Raw genomic sequence first — 20,484 nt, forward strand, 5'->3', positions numbered from 1 at the left:
ACCTCTTAACCTGCAAGTGTTAACATCACAAATAAAAGGATGAAAGGGTAAGAATCCATTGGAATTTTCTGTATAATTTGCAGTACATATACACAATAATTTGGAGAGTATTAACCAATGTATTATAATGCTCTGGATTTATTCTTCTAAAATTTTCACTGTTAGATTTAAAACTTTTTTTGGAACAAACTGTGCATCCAATCCCTAGGTTACTCAAATCCTTGCTTTTGTGGTGAGTGTTGCAATTATGTTCCATTAATTTCCTTAAACTTTGTTTCCTGCACGTGTTTGCACTCAAAGGTCCGATGGGTCAAATAACTTTTTACACACAGACACATATACATAAACACATTCCCACACACACACATACTCATCCATAATTTTTTAAACGTTACTTTTCAATCACTAACTAAGGTCAACAGCTTGGCTTGGCGACAGAGTGAGCCTCTGTTTCAAAAAAAAAAAAAAAAAAAAAAAGACGTTGGTAGTCTAAACTGCTTTGGATATTTTTCCAGTCTAGACTTGACTGGACTTTATGGTACCACTCCTACTTTCACATATTACCGAACACCATAATAAGAAACTTGATCTACATTTTGGTCATCTTCCAGTATCTTACCGTAAGAATTGATGTATCAATACCACTGGTGTCTCTTATGATACAGAAAATGTACATTATAATTTAAACTTAAAATATATTCTTTTGCTTCATCAATATATTTTCTGTTACCAAAAAATCATAATTTTGCAACAAATGGACCAATTCTTATTAACAACTCAAAGTGTCTAAATTTTAAAAAGTAAGTATATATCATGCACTGTCTCTTTTAAATTCTGGATGATCAAGATCATATTCATTGTCTTTACTTCCTCTGGGTTGTAATCTGTTTTACAGGTTATTTCATTTATGTAGGATTGTGTAAGAGTCATCATTCACATGCATTTTATTCTTAGTATTGATGTACTAAGTACTTCAATGCTAAATTGTCAAGAATCCTACAAGCTCCATGATAAGAAAGAAGTTCAAAAAATTAGCACTAAGACCCCGTGCAGTGAACCTCCCTGACATAGCAAAACTCATCCCTTCTTAGCACTCTCTTGTATCCCGTTGTCTTTACCTAGAATGAACTTCTCCTCAACACCTTTAAAGACTGGGTCCTTGTTACCCAACAGCTTTCAGTTTAAGGGCTTCTCCTTAGTGTGGCCATTCCCAGGGTGCTACCTAGGTTGCCACACTTCCTGCAGCAGGATGTTTCCTTCCTAGCACCATGGATTTGAGAATTACTTAGTAATTGGCTCACCTATTTATTGACAACCTATCCAACTGAAAGGTAAGTTCTAAGGGGGTGAGAACTGGTCTGTTTTGTTCATCATATTATATCCAGCTCCTAGTATGATACCTAACTTACAGTAAATATTCTCTAATGTTGTTATATACAGGACTAAACAACAATTTTCCTAACCAATCTTGCCAACCGTATTACCATTCTTCTTGCCTACTTTCTTTTGGAACATTCTCAAAAAAAGATTTTGTTCATACTTTTGCTTCTTAACTCCTCTCTATTTCTCCAAAATAAATCCAGCTTTTGAGATTCAATTCCAACTCCATCTTCTCAGTGAAGCCCTCCTTACCTATTCTAGCACATGCTCTCTTTTCTTAGATTTTCAAAAATAATTATTATTACCACTATTCACAACTCTAATGGGTAGTAACTTTGTTGGGTGCTTTGCCATATCTATCTAATCTCCATTAGATAGATAGATTAGAGCAGGCTAGGGCTCTGTCTCATTTTTTTTTATTCCTCAGAGTGCCAGGCATAGTGTCTGGCAAATTGTCATGGGTCATAGATGTTGGGTGATTGGCTGATACCATGACAATCAAACCAACGATCCCTTGGAAGTTCTAAAGCCTAAATAATAGCACTCAAACTGACCGTATGGCTGGTGCTATGCTTGCCAGCAAATGTGGTTGGCTGGGCAGTTTTCTGGGCATTTTTTTAGAAGCTCAGAGGAAGCTGCTGCTCAAGAGCTACAGTTGAAGCTTGGGAAGAGAACCAGGCATGATAATCTCCAGTCCCAACAACACTGCTTGCTAGCCACTGGCCTCACAGTAATTCAAACTGGGCCTTTGATTACACACCAAGTAGTTCCACACTGGTGGGATGGGAGTGGGAGTAGGGGGCAGGAAGAGGGTAGGCAGACTCTTCAGGACCAGTGCAGTGCTTCCTGAAGGAGATACCTTCCCTCTAAACACAGAAGAAGAGCTTCCTCTCTAGGCTACGTTCCAGAAGAGGAGGAGATGTGAGGTTCCCGGCACCAAAAGCATCAACTTAATGCGGGTTGGCACTCTAAAGGATGAGTTACACACAGTCAGGCTCAGCTGTACTTCAGAAGTACTTGTATTTTTTATATTTTTTTAACTTTTATTTTAAGTTCAGGGTACATGTGCGGGATGTGCAGATTTTTTACACAGGTAAATGTGTGTAATGGGGTTTGTTGCACAGATTATTTCATCACCCAGGTATTAAGCCCAGTGCCCATAAGTTATTCTTCCTGATCCTCTCCATCCTCTCATCCTGCCCACCCTCTGCCTTCTGGTAGGCCCCAGTGTGCGTTGTTCCCTTCTATATGTGTATGTGTTCTCATCATTTAACTCCCGTTTATAAATGGGACATGCAGTATTTTATTTTTCTGTTCCTGTGTTAGTTTGCTAAGGGTAATGCCCTCTAGCTCCATCCATGTCCCTGCAAAGAACATGAACTCATTTTTTTTATGGCTGCATAGTATTCCATGGCATATATGTACCACATTTTCTTTATTCAGTCTATCATTGATGGGCACTTAGGTTGATTCCATGTCTTTGCTATTGTGAATAGTTATGCCAGATTTATATGCATGTTTGCAAAGGCTTACAGCACTCTCCTGTGTCTCACTTACTCTTCCTGCATTTAGAGATATACAGAACGCATGATCCCTCTTTTTACACAGGTGAAAAGGAAGGTATGAGGAGGTTAAGTGACTTATCTGAACTTACATGTATGGGGAATTGGAGATGAAACACACACTTTTTTTGTTTTGTTTGTACCCAACGCTATTTTTTGTTCGGCTAACAGTCAGAAACAGTAGTAAAATACATGAAAACTGGAATATTCTAGGTGAGTGGAGGACACTGCTCCAGTTAATGTATACTTTACGTATGTAAGTTTTGGCTTTCAGTGAATTAACACATTTCAAAATCATATCAGAACATCATCTAGGTATATATTTTTAAAAATCATGTCTCATTACACAGTAATTAAGTTGAAGAGTTACCCTTGTCAAAAATACCCACGAGAGACTTCATAAAGAAGTCTATGACAAATGCACTATCACCTATGGGCGGTGGTGATAGATAGTGGTATCATTGTCAAAGCAAAATTCACAAAAATCAATCTCACCCAGGACAGGCTAGTGATAATGTTATGAGTGAATGCTAAATACTACATGATAGAAACTATCTGTCTGATTCAGTTTGGCTCTTTCTGTGTTTTATTAAATTACCATCTCCATCTTTTAGTCATCCTTCTTCTTATTCACTATTATCTTGTCCTTTGAGTATTTGACAAATAACTTCTCATTTATCCTAATATGTTGTACAATCTTCCTTTCATTCTCTATCTTGGATTTTCTTATTTTAACATCTTCTTACCTCCATTCTGCAATCTTTACAGTGTTCCTTTGTAAATGATGCCTTACACAGTATCTTGTATCTCTCTTGCCTTTGATTACCTTTTTTTTAATGTTGACATTCACTCAATTAGGTTTTTTTCCCCCATTTCTTTTTCTATTTTTTTCTTGTTTTGTTTTTTAGAGTATTTATGTCTAGGCAGCATGCATTACCATTAAGCACACGTTAATTTACTTCTGAACAATGTAGCTGTTACTTTCCTGCTTTAGCTCAAGCAGTTCTTACTGAGCCTCTTAAAATCTGCACACAATTTTCTTGGTGGATATTACCAGTGTGTTTCATTTTCTGCCTTCTTTATGTTAAAACTAGAATCCAATGGAGCAAACCTAACTGCTGAATAGATAACATTGCTTAGATACCGTCTACCTTTGCATTTGCGGACTCATATGGTTTCCTGCTAAAATTAAATTTCAGATCAAATCATTTATATGATACTCTCAAGGGTCATCTTCCAATATTACCAGCTCCATATGTCTAAGTGGCAGTGAAGGACTCATCAGGCAAGCCATGAGGACCAACAACACACAAGGAACGAGAGCAACCAGCTGACCCCGTGGAATGACAATGAGCCAGTTCCATGTAGAATTTCTTCCTAAATATTTCACGTGCCAATTTTAAAAGTTCCAAACCAAAAAGATATGACTTGTTTTATATTATATATATATATCTTTTAAAAATATAAAAGGAGAAATAAAAAAACACTGTTAGCAGTTGAAATCTTTTAAAAACTATAAATAAAATATTATAAACTTATAATATTGGCACTTAAATAATTTAAAAACTAGTTTCATCCTTTTGGAAATGCTTCATTTTCATTAAATTTGATATTAAATAGGCAATAAAATACAATATAAGTGAAGCTAAATTTTAATATTTTATACAGCTCAGTCTACTACACAGCATTCTCCTCTTACCGAATATAAACATTTAAGAGGTGTTTATCAATGAAAACAAAATATTCAATAATATAATTATAAATATATGCCTGATTTTAATGCATTTTAAAGCATGCAAAATCAGTGTTTATTTTGGGCTTGTCTACATTTCATCTTGTTCAAATGCTTTTAAAATTATTCACAATTAATTAAACAAATATTGACTCAACACCTATTATGTGCATAATATTGGTGATACTCTGATAAGAAACAAAAAGGCTTCTTGCCCATTTGGAGTCTATAGTCTGGTGGACTAGAGAGTTATTTGTCAAATGATCATGTAGATAAATTTATAATTGCAAACTGGAGGAAATAATACCGGTATAAGATAAGCACAGGAAGAATCTCAGAACCCCTGCGATGGCACAGGCTTTCACAAGCTGAGATTTGAAAAGTAAATTGGAGTTAACAGAAATTAACAAAGTGTGGGGAGAGGTAGATTACTTTTAAGGCAAAGTAGTGAAATGTGTGGAAATGCTTTGTGGTGGGACAAAGTGCCTGGGGGACAGTATGGCTGGAGTGCAGATGGCCAGGGGCACAAGTGGTGGGAGATATGGCCAAGGGGAGAATTTTGATCTTTATCCTAAGAGCCTAAGGGAAGTCGGGGAAGAATTTGTAAGCACTGCGATGACGACATATTCACATTTGGAATAGCAAACGTTCATTCTGGCTACATTACAGAGAACAGATTTGGAGGAGAACAAGAGTAAAAGCAGGGAGCCCAGCTAAAAAACAAATGTGATAATCCCAAACTAGACAATATAAGATTGGATGAGAGTGTTGTAGTAGAGATGAATGCCATACACACAAGTGGAAGCCCAGTGTGTGGTAATGAGTTGGATAAGCAGGAGCATCATGAGGAAGAAAGAGGCACCAAAGAAAATTCATAGGTTTCTGGCTTACATGCTCAATCCACGGGGGTGCAGATGACCCGACCGTGAGTGGTGGGGAGAGATGAGAGAGAAGCAAGATTAGATCATGGTGGGAGAGCACTGTATGTCATCCTGAAAAATGGTGGAAAGCTATAGTACAATTTAAGGAAGAGAATGACATGACATGACAGGATCTGTAATTTAGAATGTTCACTCTGCCATATAAATAATAACTGGTTAGAGTTGGATAAGGCTTACAAAGAGCCACCATAGAAGGAAACCAAATTTGATGAAGGGTGAAAGAGGGAGTAGAGTGAAGGGTAACTTGCTAATTTCGGTTTGGGAGACTGGGCATATACTGGAGGATAAAACACTGACATGGTCTAAATAGGAGAAAGAATTGGCTTTAAGAGGAAATGATGAGTTTAGTTTGAGATGTTCAATCCACAGTCCATAGTAAGGCACACAGGGCCAAAGCATGAGAATGAAGTCAGCCTTGAAAATATAGATTTATGAGTTAACAGCTTACACATGGCAACTGAAGATCAAAGGAAAAGTTATAGAGTGAGGGGAAACATGGACTGAGGTCTAGTCCCCAAGGAACACCAACTTTGAAGTGATGATAAGAGGAAAAGCCTTAGAATGAAAGGTTGGAGAATTAGGAGAAAAACAGAGAGAGGAGAGTATGCTAAGAAGGAAGGAAAGATCAAAGCTGGCAACTGCTGCAGAGATTTCAAGTAAAATTCATAAGTATCAGTGGATTTAGTTACCAGATCATCATTGGTTATCTTATAAAAACAGTTTCAGTAGTGGACTGGCGAGAAAATCCAGGCAGCAGTGGAGTGAGAAATAAATACAGACTTGTCTCCAAGTCTTTCAAAAATTTTGGCTCTGAAAAAAGAAAGGAGCTGAGGTCAATAGCTACAGAGGTAAGTAGAGTCATCATCAAAAAGCATCCTAATATTCCACACATATTGTAGGGCAGTTTGAATATGTTAAGCATGATTCTCATATGTGAGGAACTTGGGTTTTTCCAATGAGTAAAACAAAATGGCAACAAATCAAAATGCATTGAAAGAGATATATGATTATGTAATTTTTTTACTTTATATGTATACATTAATTGAAATATATCAAAATACATTTTAAATGTGAGTTCTTGGGAGGAATAATATCTTCTTTGCCCAGGGATATTAGGGAATTCAATTTCTCCATTTAAAAACTATGAGTTTTATAAAATATAAAAGCCCTTGAAGAAGAGAGGGCAACTCCTACAGCAGTCATGCAGGATCAACCTCGCCACGTGCTCTTAACAAATCTAAAGACTGTATCAAGTGACTGATGAGCCAACCAAGCAGAGAAAAAGGAGCAGAACAAAGATTGGCAGTACTGCCGGGCACAGTGGCTCACGCCTGTAATCCCAGCACTTTGGGAGGCCGAGGTGGGTGGATCACCTGAGGTCAGGAGTTCGAGACCAGCCTGGCCAACATGATGAAACCCCGTCTCTACTAAAAATAAATAAATAAATAAAAATAAAAACATAAAAACTAGCTGGGCATGGTGGCCAGTGCCTGTAGTCTCAACTACTTGGGAGGCTGAGGCAAGAGAATTGCTTGAACCTAGGAGGTGGAGGTTGAAGTGAGCCGAGTTTATGCCATTGTACTCCAGCCTGGACAAGAGTGAAACTCTGTTTAAAAAAAAAAAAAAAAGAAAAAAGATTGGCAGTACCAATTAAGGCATTTTTCCAGAGGAAAGGGAGTCTTAGCTATTAGGTAACTACAGGATCACAGTAATTCTTTATCAGTATAATCTGGGGAATTCTTGAATATCCCAGTTGTCTGACTGTACCCCAGACCAATTGCATTACAACCTATGGGTGTGAGATAGGGCTCCTGGTATTTCCAATGTGCAGTCCTAGTCTAGGGCACTGTCTCCTCTAATGTAGTCATGGGTAATTGGAAGTTGTGGCCACTGCATTTCTCATACCCTGGTCGCAATTGCAGGATCATTCTTGACTCTGAGATAGAGGCATTAGCGGACTTAGCCTGATTTTGGATAATGAAACCATCTAACTCTCTAATTATAATTCCATCTGTATTAATTCACCTTTTGATTGTTATGCACCTTGACCACAGGGAAAGAGAGAATTTGTCATATTTACTTGAGTGTTTGTGGTCTGCATGGAAGATATATTTCTAATTACAAATATAGTAGGAAAAAAGTAATTAATGAGTATTTACATTTCCTCCCCCCTCTCAACCCATCAAAGTGATCTTTGCTTTCAGTAGTCCTATTTCTATGCCTTTTATGTTACTGAATCTGAAGAAGGGGCAGATAAAAATAGTATTAGAGTAAGAAAAGGGTGTAAAAGAGTAACTTTACAGTGGAAAAATCTGGCAAACACTACCTTAGTCAGGTGATCAGGGTCAATATCCACAGTAATGTTATATTGGTCACATGGGTTCTCAATGTGATGAAAATGGTACTTTACCTCTGAAGTTTTTCCCACAAAAACTCAAAATTCCATTCTAATCATGAGAAAGATACGAGACAAACCCCAATTGAGGGACAGCTTACCAAATACAGGAACCTATCCAAACTGTCAAAGTCATCAAAAACACTGTTTCAAAAACACTGTTACATATTTTTGACAGCGTTGCCACAATCTAGAGGAACCTAAGAAGACAGGATGGCTAAATGTAACATAGTATCCTGCATGGGATCCTGAAACAGTAAAAAAAAATTCAGTAAACACTGAAAAAATATGAATATAGTCTTGGGTTAACTGTAATATATCAGTATTATTAGCTCATTAGTTATGACACGTGTACCATGCTAATGTAAGATGTTAACAATGGGGGAGACTGGGAATGGAGTATGTGAAGGCTCTTGGTACTTTCTTTGCAAGTTTTCTGAAATCTAAAGCTATTGTAAAGTAAAAAGTTTATTTTACAATAGTATTGGAATTAACTAAAAATGGATTATAGACCTAAGTGTAAAATGTGAAACTGTAACCCTCCTAGAAGACAGCATAGGAGAAAATCTAGATGACCGTGGGTATGGCAATGACTTTTTAGATACAACACCAAAGGCTCAACCGGGAGAAATCTAGTTGACAAGCTGGGCTTCTTTACAACAGAAAACTTCTGCTCTGTGAAAGACACTTCTCAAGAGAACAAGAGAAGCCACAGAGGGGAAGAAAATAATGGCAAAAGACATACCTGATAAAGGACTATTAACCAAAATATACAAAAAACTCTGAATTCAACAAGAAAAGAACCCAATGAAAAAAACGGACAAAGACCTAAATAGACACCTTACCAAAGAAGATATACAGATGGCAAATAATAAGCATATGAAAAGATGCTTGACATCATATGTCATTAAGGAATTGCAAACTAAAACAAGAATGAGATACCATACACACTTAGTGGAATGACAAAATCCAAACACTAAAACACCAAATGCTGGTGAGGATGTGGAGCAACAGAAACTCTCATTTATTGCTGGTGGAAATGCAAAATAGTAAAGACCATTTGGAATACATTTTGGTAATTTCTTTCAAAACTAAATATACCCTTACCATACCATCCAGCAATCATGCTCCTTTACATTCACCCAAATAGGTTGAAAACTTGTGTCCACACAAAAGTCTGCACAAAGATGTTTATAGCAACGTGATTCATGCTGCCAGAATTTGGAAGCAAACAAGATGTCCTTCAGTAGGGGAACGAATACATAAACAGTGAGATGTCTAGACAATGAAATATTATTCAACACTGCAAAGAAATGAGCTATAAAGCCATGAAAAAATATGGAGAAACCTTAGGTGCATATTACCAAGGGAAAGAAGCCAACATGAAAAAGCACAACACTGTATGCTTCCAGCTATATATTCCAAAAAACGCAAAACTACGGAGGTAGTAAAAATATGAGTGGTTGTCGGGGTCAAGGAGGAGGAAGGTATGAATAGGTGAAGCATGGAGGATTTTTCGGGCAGTACAACTTTTCTATATTATACTACAATGGTGGATACATGTTATAATGCATTTGTCCAAACCCATAGAATGTATAACATCAAGAGTGAACCCTAATGTAAACTATGGCCTTTGGGTGATGAGGAGGTGTCAACTTAGGTTTATCGACTGTAACAAATGTACCATTCTGGTGGGGGAGGTAGACAGTGGGAAAGACTGTGGGGGCAGGGAGTAGATAAGAGAACTCTCTGAACTTTACGCTCAATTTTTTTGTGAACTTTAAACTGCTCTAAAAAACAAAGTCTGTTTAAAAAACAGTGTGAGAGAATCTGCTGGAAAGAGTAAAGAGTGTAGGCTGAGACATAATAAAGATCTGACACTTTTAATGAAATACTTCTTGTGTCTCCAAGGTCAGATCATCAGACTATACTAAGCCAACGAGGGCAGGACTGCACAGTTTTGCTCATACCTCTATCCCCAGTGTCTGTCATAATTCCTAGAACATGGGAAACCCCTAATAAGTGTTAGTTAATGAATGAATGAAATGCCACTTATTACATGGATTTTTTTTCTAATTAACCCTAACCAGATGAAATTGTTCTGTTACTACATATTTCTCAAGAATTTCTTCTGACTTTATTTTATTTCATGTTTTATTTTATACTTGCATGCAATTGTCTAATATTGTCCTCCATACACCTAAACACTGATGTATACACACACACACACACACACACCCCTGAAAGTTCTTTGAAGACAGATTGAGCCTCATTCATATTTTTCATCTGCCAACACTTAACTTAGGCTTTGCATGTTATGAACATTTATGTGTGCTTGTTAAATTGATTTATTCTGCCATGACCTGTTAGAAAATTCATATTTATTAGTAGTCACATAACAAATATGAATTATTACGTATTAAATTAATATGAGACAAATGCACTCAATTTAATCTAATGTCTACATACGTTTGGCAAGAAACTCCATGTTGTATCCGTACATTTTATATTGTTGCTATGAGATTCTGAAAAAGTGTTTAGTATGCTGTTGTAACATCAGGGCCATTGTTTAGCATTATGTGCTCAGAAGCCTATTTGATTTCCCTGTGGAAATTTTCCTAAACCGACAGCAGGCTATGTAGAAAAAGTACTGGGCCAGTGGGAATCTTCAGACTGGGTCCTGCTTAGGTCCCTGGGTTTAGCAAATTGTATGGCCATTGTTAATTCGTTTCACTGTCATGGCCCGAGGCAGCTCTTCTTTAAAATACAAAATGGACTAGATAATCCCCAGGAACCTTCTAACTCCAATATTCTTTATCATTTAAAGCTCTTAGATAATCAAATTAAATCCCTACTTTGCAGCCCCGTTTCTCGCTTCATGCATATTTCTGGCCACAAGATGGCGGGCTTTGTGTTGTTTTCTTCATTCTCTAACAGCAAAATGCCATCACAGTTTTGAAAATTTAAAATTTCCAATTCCTTAAAAAGTCTGATAAATGCAACATGGACTTTACATTCTGACTTTAAAAAGTGTCTTAAGTGCTTTGGAGTCTCACAATAGAGAAGATTTCCTCTTTTGTGTAGAAAGACTGATTTACACTGTATTTCTATACAAATGCAAAAATCCCACGATGAGATGAAAGAGACCACAAGTATTTTCATTTGTTTTTCTTTCTCTTTACACAATCAAAGATAGTGCTTTTGGAAATCAGAACAGATGAAAACTACCATGGACGCTACTGAATAAAGTTCTCAAAACACTGTCATTCTGGACTTTTTAGCCAATGTTCTTGACAATTTCCAGGTATTCCAAACCTTTCTGTGTGCTACTGATTTCTATGATTTGATTGGAAGCAGAACTAGCAAGTCAGAATGTATCTATTTTACATACCAAATTGGGAATTAGGAAGAAGGTAATTTACATTTCAGAACTTCGAAGTAATTTTCCTTCATCGACATAATCTATCTGCTTTCAAGAGATTCATAATGTTGCCAACTTACCCTGGTCAGCAGCTCGTTCATTTCGGTCACGAGTGTATTCAGATTGCCCTCTGCCAGCTGAATAAGCCTCTCTGGGGCCCGCTGAGGAGAGAGCAAGTGCTGAAAAAGATTCCATCCCATAAACATTTTAGTAAATGGCCTTGCAGTGATCAGTGTTTAACAGAACACATTTTTGTATATATATAAGGAACTTAGCCTTCTCACCTTTAAAGAAAAGAGAAGGAAGCTATTTCAACTGTGCACTTACACATTGAGTGTCATGCCAAATATTCAGGCAAATAATAAAAATTGCAGGCCGGGCGCGATGGCTCACTCCTGTAATCCCAGCACTTTGGGAGGCCGAGGCAGGCAGATCATGAGGTCAGGAGATCGAGACCATCCTGGCTAACACAGTGAAACCCGTCTCTACCAAAAAAAAAAAAAAAAAAAAAAAATTACCCGAGCTTTGTGGCGGGCGCCTGTAGTCCCAGCTACTCGGGAGAGGCTGAAGACAGAGAATGCGTGAACCGGGAGGCAAAGAAGCAGTGAGCGAGATGAAGCCACCACTCCAGCCTGGGCGATGGAAAGCGAACTCGTCTCAAAAATAAAAAACCAAAGGTACGGTGACTTATTGAGAAATTACTAAGTGCCAAGCTTTTTTGTTTTGTTTTGTTTTTTCATTTAATTCTCACAACAGCTCGATGGGGGGGTGTTATTCCATTTCATGAAAGAGCAAACTGTCTTGAAAAGGATTAAAAATGTGCACGAGATCACACAGTCAGTAAGGGGTAGAGTTAAGATAAACTCCTTGCCTGGCCCATTTAAGGCTCCCATTCCAATTAACAGAGACACAGATCATAGGTAAAAAAAAGAGAATGCTTGAGCCTTGACGGCAAGGACCGGCCCCAGCCACTAGCTCTTGGCCTGCCCTCCGTGTTGCTAGGAACTGGCCTGACAGCGGGGCCATATTTTTTTCCTACGGAACATAAATAATCTCGCAGGACACTAACATTAGACCAGGTCACTTAGGGTGGTGGTAGATGAAACACAAAAAAGAACTACCCTGCAATGCTTTCAAAAGCACAGACAAAGCGTAGCGGGTTTGTGCAGATACAAAAACTACTGGCCTCTGGCTAATATGAATGACCACTGCCTCCTTATTAATCATAGCTTTATCCTCTCTCTGTTCTTCCTTCCCTTTAGATAGGATTCACAAAATAGTCACAGAATTACTCCCACTTCCGAATAGCACCCAGCTGAGTGCTAACCTTAAGTTATCTAGCACAACCTCAAATACTGGAAGTTATTCCTACACCTTCTTATTGAGATAGCCCACAATTCCCCCATGGTGTTCAGTGTCCCTTGTTGCAACAAGTTAATAAATCCCACTTTGTTCCATCACATGTGTGTCCTTGATGGTCTTTGGCTGAAGCTTGGGGAGCACTGACATAGTTAAAGGAATTGAGCAAAGAGGCAAAATAACTTAAGTTTTTATAATATCAAAAGGTGATCCTCAGTATACAAATGTCAAGTGAATGATGGAAGAAGAACAAAATAAAGAATCAAGAAAGACTGGAATTTAAGGATAATCCAGGTCATCTGGATCAATATTCAGCCAGAAGTGGATGGGTCACTGAAACCCTTGGCTTAGATGATGTTCACAAATTGGAGCCTCTTCTATAGGACCTTCTTTAATTCATCATCCATTGCTTAGCTATTAGTTTTAAAATGTTTTATGTTCAACTAAGATGTTTGCTTTTCTAGTTTATTTTTCTGTATTCCTTCCATATACAAGGAAAATAACTGATCAGCATTCTTTTTATCAAAACTCTTCACTTCCTTGAATACTGGGACCACAAGGTACACTCAGGTTCTTCTGCCTGACTTTCAAGGTTGTCCATCATATCACCCTGCCTCACTGAAGTCTCCAGCCTTATCTTTCACTAGCAGGTCTGACTTTTAGTATCTGCCAGACAGGCCTAATTCACACCACTGCCTCTGCTCACATAGCTGTGTTAAGCACAGCTGCCTTCTCCCTGTGTCCTCACATGGCAGAGGGATCTCCAAATACCATTACATTGGGCGCTAGGGCTTGCTGTGGTCAGAATGTTTGTGTCCTTCCAATATTCATGTGTTGACATCCTAGTCCCCACTGTGATGACTTTAGGAGGTGGAGCCTTTGGGAAGTGATTAAGTCATGAGAATGCAGTCTTCATGATTGGGATTAGGGCCCTTATTAAAGAGACCCCAGAGAGCTAGCCATCCTTTTCCTCAGTATCCAGATATTAAATGAATTAAATGTGGGGTCATAGCAAGAAGTCACTCTCTATGAGGAACAGGCCTTCACTAGACATTGAACCTGCTGGTACCTTGATCTTAGGCTTCCCAGCCTCAGAACTGTGAGAAATATATTTCTATTGTTTATAAGCTAATCAGTTTACGGTATTTGTCATAGCAGCTCCAATGGACTATGACAGACCTTCAACATATAAAATTGGGGAGATGTAAATATTCAGCCCATGACAACTTCTTTCCTATTTCTTGGAGTTTCTGTAAAAGCTATGTATGGTAATCCACGTAGGACTTCAGTCAATTGCCTAGCTTGTCAATAAATGTTAGTTATTCTTGTTATCATCATTATTGATTTCTTCTTCTGGAAAATAGGGATAATACTACTTACCTTGAAGGTTACTGTCAGAATTAAAGAATATATTTCCTGAAAGAATATCTACCAACACCTAATGAAGAAATCTTAGATGCCTTCCTCTAGAGCAACCAATACTTCTCTATTAAAATTGTGTCTTGGCTTCAAATTCCAACAGCAATTATACTCTCAGTAATGGTACCTTCCCTGGTTACTCTGAATCTTACTGATATCTCCAATCGCTGTACTCTAATGTACTTTGAATGTTTGTAAAACACATGGTCATTATGTATTTTTGCTAATTGCTTGATTATTGGTTAATGATTTTTTTTTTTTTTTAATGAGACGGAGTCTCGCTCTGTCGCCCAGGCTGGAGTGCAGTGGCCGGATCTCAGCTCACTGCAAGCTCCGCCTTTCGGGTTCACGCCATTCTCCTGCCTCAGCCTCCCGAGTAGCTGGGACTACAGGCGCCCGCCACCTCGCCGGCTAGTTTTTTGTATTTTTTAGTAGAGACGGGGGTTTCACCGTGTTCGCCAGGATGGTCTCAATCTCCTGACCTCGTAATCCGCCCGTCTCGGCCTCCCAAAGTGCTGGGATTACAGGCTTGAGCCACCGCGCCCGGCCTAATGATTATTTTTAAAGCACATAGAATCTACATTGCCTAAGGGTAGTGAAGATATTAAAAGAGTCATGAAATCCCCAGGGAACCAAGTGCAATGCTTAGGCATTCTATAATTTCTCAATAAATATCTGATAATTGAGAGTAAGTTGACACCTTTCATCTTTTTTCATCAGATGAAACAACCCCAATTTCCTTAATATTTTCTTTGACCTCATTAACTGCCAAAAGCTTTAATCACAATTTAGAACAGTGTTTATCAAACTGGTGCTTGTTGAAGAACTTTTAAAGGTCTACTAGTTCTAGTTCTCTAGTACAAGATTCTAATTATGTGTTTTCATTTTGACGATAACCTTAAATATTAACGTAAGCACTTCTGGATCCCAGGCTAGGCACCTGAGAGATGAATATGGCCACTAGATCTCAGTGTCTACGTTTGCTTGCGTGTTTGATCCGATGGCAGACTGAACACGTAAGTCACATAAACTTGTCAAGTGATGCCCACGTGTCATTTCAGGACCCTTTGCAGGGGGCTCTCTCGTTCAAATGTGGTAAGGTAGGAGAACTGAGTTACCACATCACCTCTGGTGGAAGAACTGTGTGGAAATAGTCAATATCCTATTTTTGTTGCAAGTAGCAATTTCCATTCAGCCAAAATCATGTTACTTTATATTAATGTTTTTAATTTGAATTTTATTGGTTTCATAAGGATTAATTTGTTTTAATTTTATAGAGCTATAAGTATAAAGAGTTCATACCTGATTTTATGTTTGCACATATTTAAGTGACATAATAAAACTGATTTAGGCCAGACACTGGGGAGTATATGAGACTCTTTTCCCTTAATAGAAATCTGTATATTATAGTTCTTGAGTTTGAAAAACACTGGTTAAGAAAGTCTCTGAATTTCCTTAACAGCTGTGTCCCTTGATTTGGGGCTGTGGGAAGAACATTTACCAATTATGGCCAATACCGCTTGTGAAGCTTCTGTCACCTTGTCCCTGGCCCTTGCTTGTGACTGCACCAACCTACCTTTAGCTCCTGAGTCGTATTTTCAAGACCATACAGCATTTTATATGGCGCAGGCAGCGGACCAGTGAGGTTGATGCTCATGACCATCTGCTCCAGGCGAGCCAAGTCACCGAGAAGAAGGCCGGTGCACTCATCTCCACAAACTGTGAAAGAGAAGCGACAAAGAGTAGTTACTTCTGCTAAACATCCCAGGCAGATGTTCAAAGAATTCAGCTATGAAATATTTTATGGTCCAAGAATAATTCCATGGAAGAGGAAGCTACTCATCTCAGAATATTAATGTTATCAAATGGATGATGGTTGAAAAAAGATAAGAACAACAACAAAAGAACAGATATGCATGTCACCCAGAACCTGAAATAGAGGTGATAATATAAACTGAGGGACCAAAGAGGAGGAGCAGATTTGGAAAGAAAAAGTGTATTGCACAAGCATTGAAGATTTCCTTTAAGGCATTGAATATAACATTAAAAATACCCCTAAATCCCTACACGAGCAATCTAAAGGAACCTTTCCACAGGGAATAAAACGTGCTCCAGAGTCTAAATGTGCGGTGTTACATTAGATTGCACTGGAGAAAATCATAGTAATTTGACATCCACGTGCTTTATGTATTACACATTCAAAAAGTATATAAATTTTTGGCTTGGTATCTACTAAGTAGAATAATTAAAAAAAAAAAAAAAAAAAGTCTAAAGAAGGCCGGGAGTGGTGGCTCACAACTGTAATCCCAGCACTTTGAGAGGCCAAGGTGGGTGGATCACCTGAGGTCAGGAGTTCAAGACCAGCCTGACCAACATGGTGAGACCCTGTCTCTACCAAACATACAAAAATTAGCCGGGCGTGGTGGCAGGCGCCTGTAGTCTCAGCTACCTGGAAGGCTGAGGCAGGAGAATGGTGTGAACCTGGGAGGTGGAACTTGCAGTGAGCCAAGATCGTGCCACTGTACTCCAGCCTGGGCGACAAAGCAAGACTCCATCTCAAAAAAAAAAAAACAAAAACCAACTCAAAAGAAAAATAACTTTTATTTCTGTAATTAGTGTTTTTTTTTCTTATGATAATATTTATTGACTTATTTATTTGCCAACTCTTCCTCTTTATCTCTTCAGTCTGTGACCACGCATGATTAGATGCAGTCCCAAATCCCTACTTTGATGATTAACCTCTTTCGGTCTTATAGAGAAATAATTGCTAAAGGCCAGAAAAAGTGTATTCTTTAAGTAGCCAAGAATGCTAATATTCTACCAGATATGGTTTGGATTTGTGTCCCCATCCAAATCTCATGTTGAAGTGTAATTCCCAATACTGGATATGGGGCCTGGTGGGAGGTATTGAATCACTGGAGTGGTTTTCATGGCTTAGCACCAGTCCCCTAGTGCTGCTGTCATGACAGAGTTCTCATGAGACCTGGTTATTTAAAAGTGTGTGCCACCTCCAGTCCCCACGTCGTCCTGCTCTGGCTGTGTGAAGATGCCTGCTTCGGCTTTGCCTTCTGCCATGAGTGAAAGTTCCCTGAAGCCACCCCAGCCATGCTTCCTGTACAGCCTGATGGAACCATGAGCCAATTAAACTTCTTTTCTTTCCAAATTACCCAGTCTCAGGCATTTCTTTATAACGAGAATGGACTAATGCACTCACTATAATATTTTGGCCGTCAAAGAGGTACTATTCTAATTTGGTGGTAGGGACCGGGATTGGTGGTAGAATTGGTAGAGAGACAAATGGATTATTGACGCTTCATTATGGAATAGATCTCATAAATAGTAGTATAATTTCCAAAATTAACATATATTGATTCTTTTGGCAGATTTGAAAACATGCATATTTTTAGTTTTGCATTGCAGAGTAATGAGGTGTTTCTTCATGCCAAGGAGCAGGAACTACCGCATTTATAATATACTCTCATGTGTACAGTTATAATTTCTTACATTCTGCAGATAGAGGTATCAACGCTATATACATGTTAGAATAGGGGAAAATACATAGCATGGAAAATATGAGAATTGGAGTAGCTCTGGATCATGCCCAAACTTGGCAAGAATTCAATTAGTTCTCTAAATAGCAGTCCCCTGAGCTGCTTAACGGAGAGAAAACCATTAACTGGTGCTTGTAAACAAAGAGAAGGAGGACGGAGGGTGATTTTTTGATAGGACAGCAGCTAGAGGTGAGTTACAATATCACTTCACAGGGATTAAACTGCCCTGGCAGGGCTTTTAATAAATCAGCTCCTTGCAGGTGACACCTGCAACTGCAGAGCATCACCTGCAGGGGCTTTGCAAGCTCCTGATGCTTCACAAGCTGAGTGAACACAGAGGCTTTGGAGGCAAGAGCAGAAGTCTGGAACTAGGGCTGTATCTCTTACTCTTCTCCTAGCCAGAATGAAACAGAATTTGCACTGCATGGAAACCAAGTAAAAGGAAAAGATTGTTTTGGCTTCGTAGCCCCGTTCAATGCAACCTTCAACAGACCTGTCTATATTAAACAGTTACAGAAAACACAACATAGAACTCAATTAAGTGCCGAATTGACTGTGTCTAAACACCAAGATCCACAGTCTGATTCTCAAGCTTTAGTGGGCCTCAACACCTGTAGGACTTTTAGAAATCCCAGAGGGCTAGGTCACACCCCCGCCCCGCCCCGCAGTGTTTCTGAATCAGGAGGTGATTTGATCACCTGGTTTCTCTTAGTCTCTGATTGAGAATATGATACTGATACTGCTGGTCTGTGAACCACACTCTGAGTAGCAATCAGACCAGCAGTTTTGGCACGATCTGGAAGCTTATCAGAAATGTATAATCGGGCTCTACCCCAGATCTAGGAAATCAGAATCTGCACTTTAGAAAGGTCCCACGTTATCTCTGCATATTAGAATGTGACAAACATTGGTGTGGATCAGTGGTTCTCACTTTGGCTGCCCATTGGAATCACATAAGGATTTATAAAATACAGATGTCTGGGCTCTTTCCCTCCTCACCACCACAGAATGTGATTTGATGGGTCTGTGGTAAGGTCTAAGCTTCAGTATTTCTACTTTTATTTTTTTTTCTGAGACACGGTCTTGCTCTGCCACCCATGCTGGAGTACAGTGGTGTGATCATGACTTACTGCAGCCTCAAAGTCCTGGGCTCAGGTGATCCTCCTGCCTCAGCCTCCCGAGTGACTGCGACTACAGGCATATGCCACCACATCCAGCTATTTTTTTTTTTTTTTTAATGTAGAGATGGGGTCTTGCTGTGTTGCCCTGGCTGGTGTCAGATTCCTGGCCTTAAGTGATCCTCCCACCTCAGCTTCCCAGCATGCTGGGATTACAGGCGTGAGCACTGTATTTTTTAAATATTCCAGTATTTGAAAAACCATGTAGCCAAAGGGTAAAACCACTGAACCAGGTGATAAATTACAGGGATGCTCAATCTTCAAGGGAGCAAGGATTTGGAAGAGGTCCTTTTGCTTGCTGTCTTCTCTACCTAGAATTCTTCTCCCTTGGTCTTCTCTCACCTGGTTCCTGGGTATTCAGGTCAAGAGTTCAAGTGTCACTTTTTCAGAGGGAAAGTCCCTGATGATTCTAAAATTACTGTTACCTGAAACTCCCCACCACTGCCTGCCCCATACCCTGCGCCAGTCACTACTGCATTTCCTTTGCTTTCTTAACACTCATACCTGTTTGGGCTACCTTATTACTTTATTTATTTATATATTCTTTCTCCCTCATTAAAGAAGGGACCTTAAACACCTTGGTTATGGTGCCTAGGAAAGGGTGTTTTACACAGTTAACATTCAACAAATATTTGTGGGCTAATATTTTTGTGAAAGAAGGGCATCAAAACATTTTGGACAAAGAGAATGGCAGGGGTTAATGTTTGAGCATGGCGTGTGCCCAAGTACATGAAATGGTGTGATCAGGGAGGTAGAATGTTAGGAGAGAAGAGAGAGGGGAAGAAGGAAAAGGGACGAGGTTGGGGTTGGCCGAACAGAAAACTTCTGAATGTGAGAACAAGCTAGAAAACCTCACAGATGTGTGAGGAACAGGAGAATACATTAAAAACCATGGTTTAGAGAGAGAAAGAGAACTATCTTGTGATTGCAGAGGCAGAGATTGTCCGATCAATAAGAATGACTATTCAGATGCCTGCCTGAAGGAATTCAGTTTTGACTCAGGAAAGGGATGTTGTAATGGAGAGATGGAGGGGAAGAAAATCAGCACAAAACTTTAGGAGGAAAGAAACAACACCATGACTGACAGATCAAGCGATGCTCATTTCTGGGGAGAATTAAAAATGGTTACTATTGGCTAGGTGTGGTGGCTCAGGCCTGCAATCCAAGCAGGATTTGGGACGCTTGACACAGGCAGATAGATCACTTGAGTTCAGAAGTTTGAGACCAGCCGGGCCAACATGGTGAAACCCCATCTCTACTAAAAATACAAAAATTAGCCAGGCGTGGTAGCATGTGCCTGTAGTCCCAGCTACGCGGGAGGCTGAGAGACGAGTATCACTTGAATCCGGCTGCAGTGAGCCTAGATCATGCCAGTGCACTCCAGCCTGGGTGACAGAGTGAGACTCCATCTCAAAAAAAAGAAAAAAAAAAAGGTTATTGTTAATACTTCTTTGCTGCACCTCCCATTAAGAGGTGAAGTCTACTTCCCTTCCCCTTGAATCTGGGTTGGCTTTGCAGCATACTCTGACTGACAGAAAGTGGCAGA

The 20,484-nt window shown here is 39.1% G+C and overlaps 1 protein-coding gene across 7 annotated transcripts in view; it reads right to left on the reverse strand.

The window, feature by feature from the left end:
* Positions 1-20,484, reverse strand: part of LAMA2 (laminin subunit alpha 2) — a 618,419-nt gene that overhangs the window by 134,303 nt on the left and 463,632 nt on the right. For all 7 annotated transcript variants that reach the window (XM_021936880.2, XM_021936881.2, XM_021936883.2 and 4 more), the window contains 2 exons: positions 15,786-15,928; positions 11,512-11,610 (listed from right to left, as the gene is read on the reverse strand). In XM_021936880.2, coding sequence (XP_021792572.2) covers positions 11,512-11,610; positions 15,786-15,928 — 242 coding nt within the window. The remainder of the gene's footprint in view (positions 1-11,511; positions 11,611-15,785; positions 15,929-20,484) is intronic.

The sequence above is a fragment of the Papio anubis genome, chromosome 6 (assembly GCF_008728515.1).
Source record: "Papio anubis isolate 15944 chromosome 6, Panubis1.0, whole genome shotgun sequence".
NCBI classification, from domain to species: domain Eukaryota; kingdom Metazoa; phylum Chordata; class Mammalia; order Primates; family Cercopithecidae; genus Papio; species Papio anubis.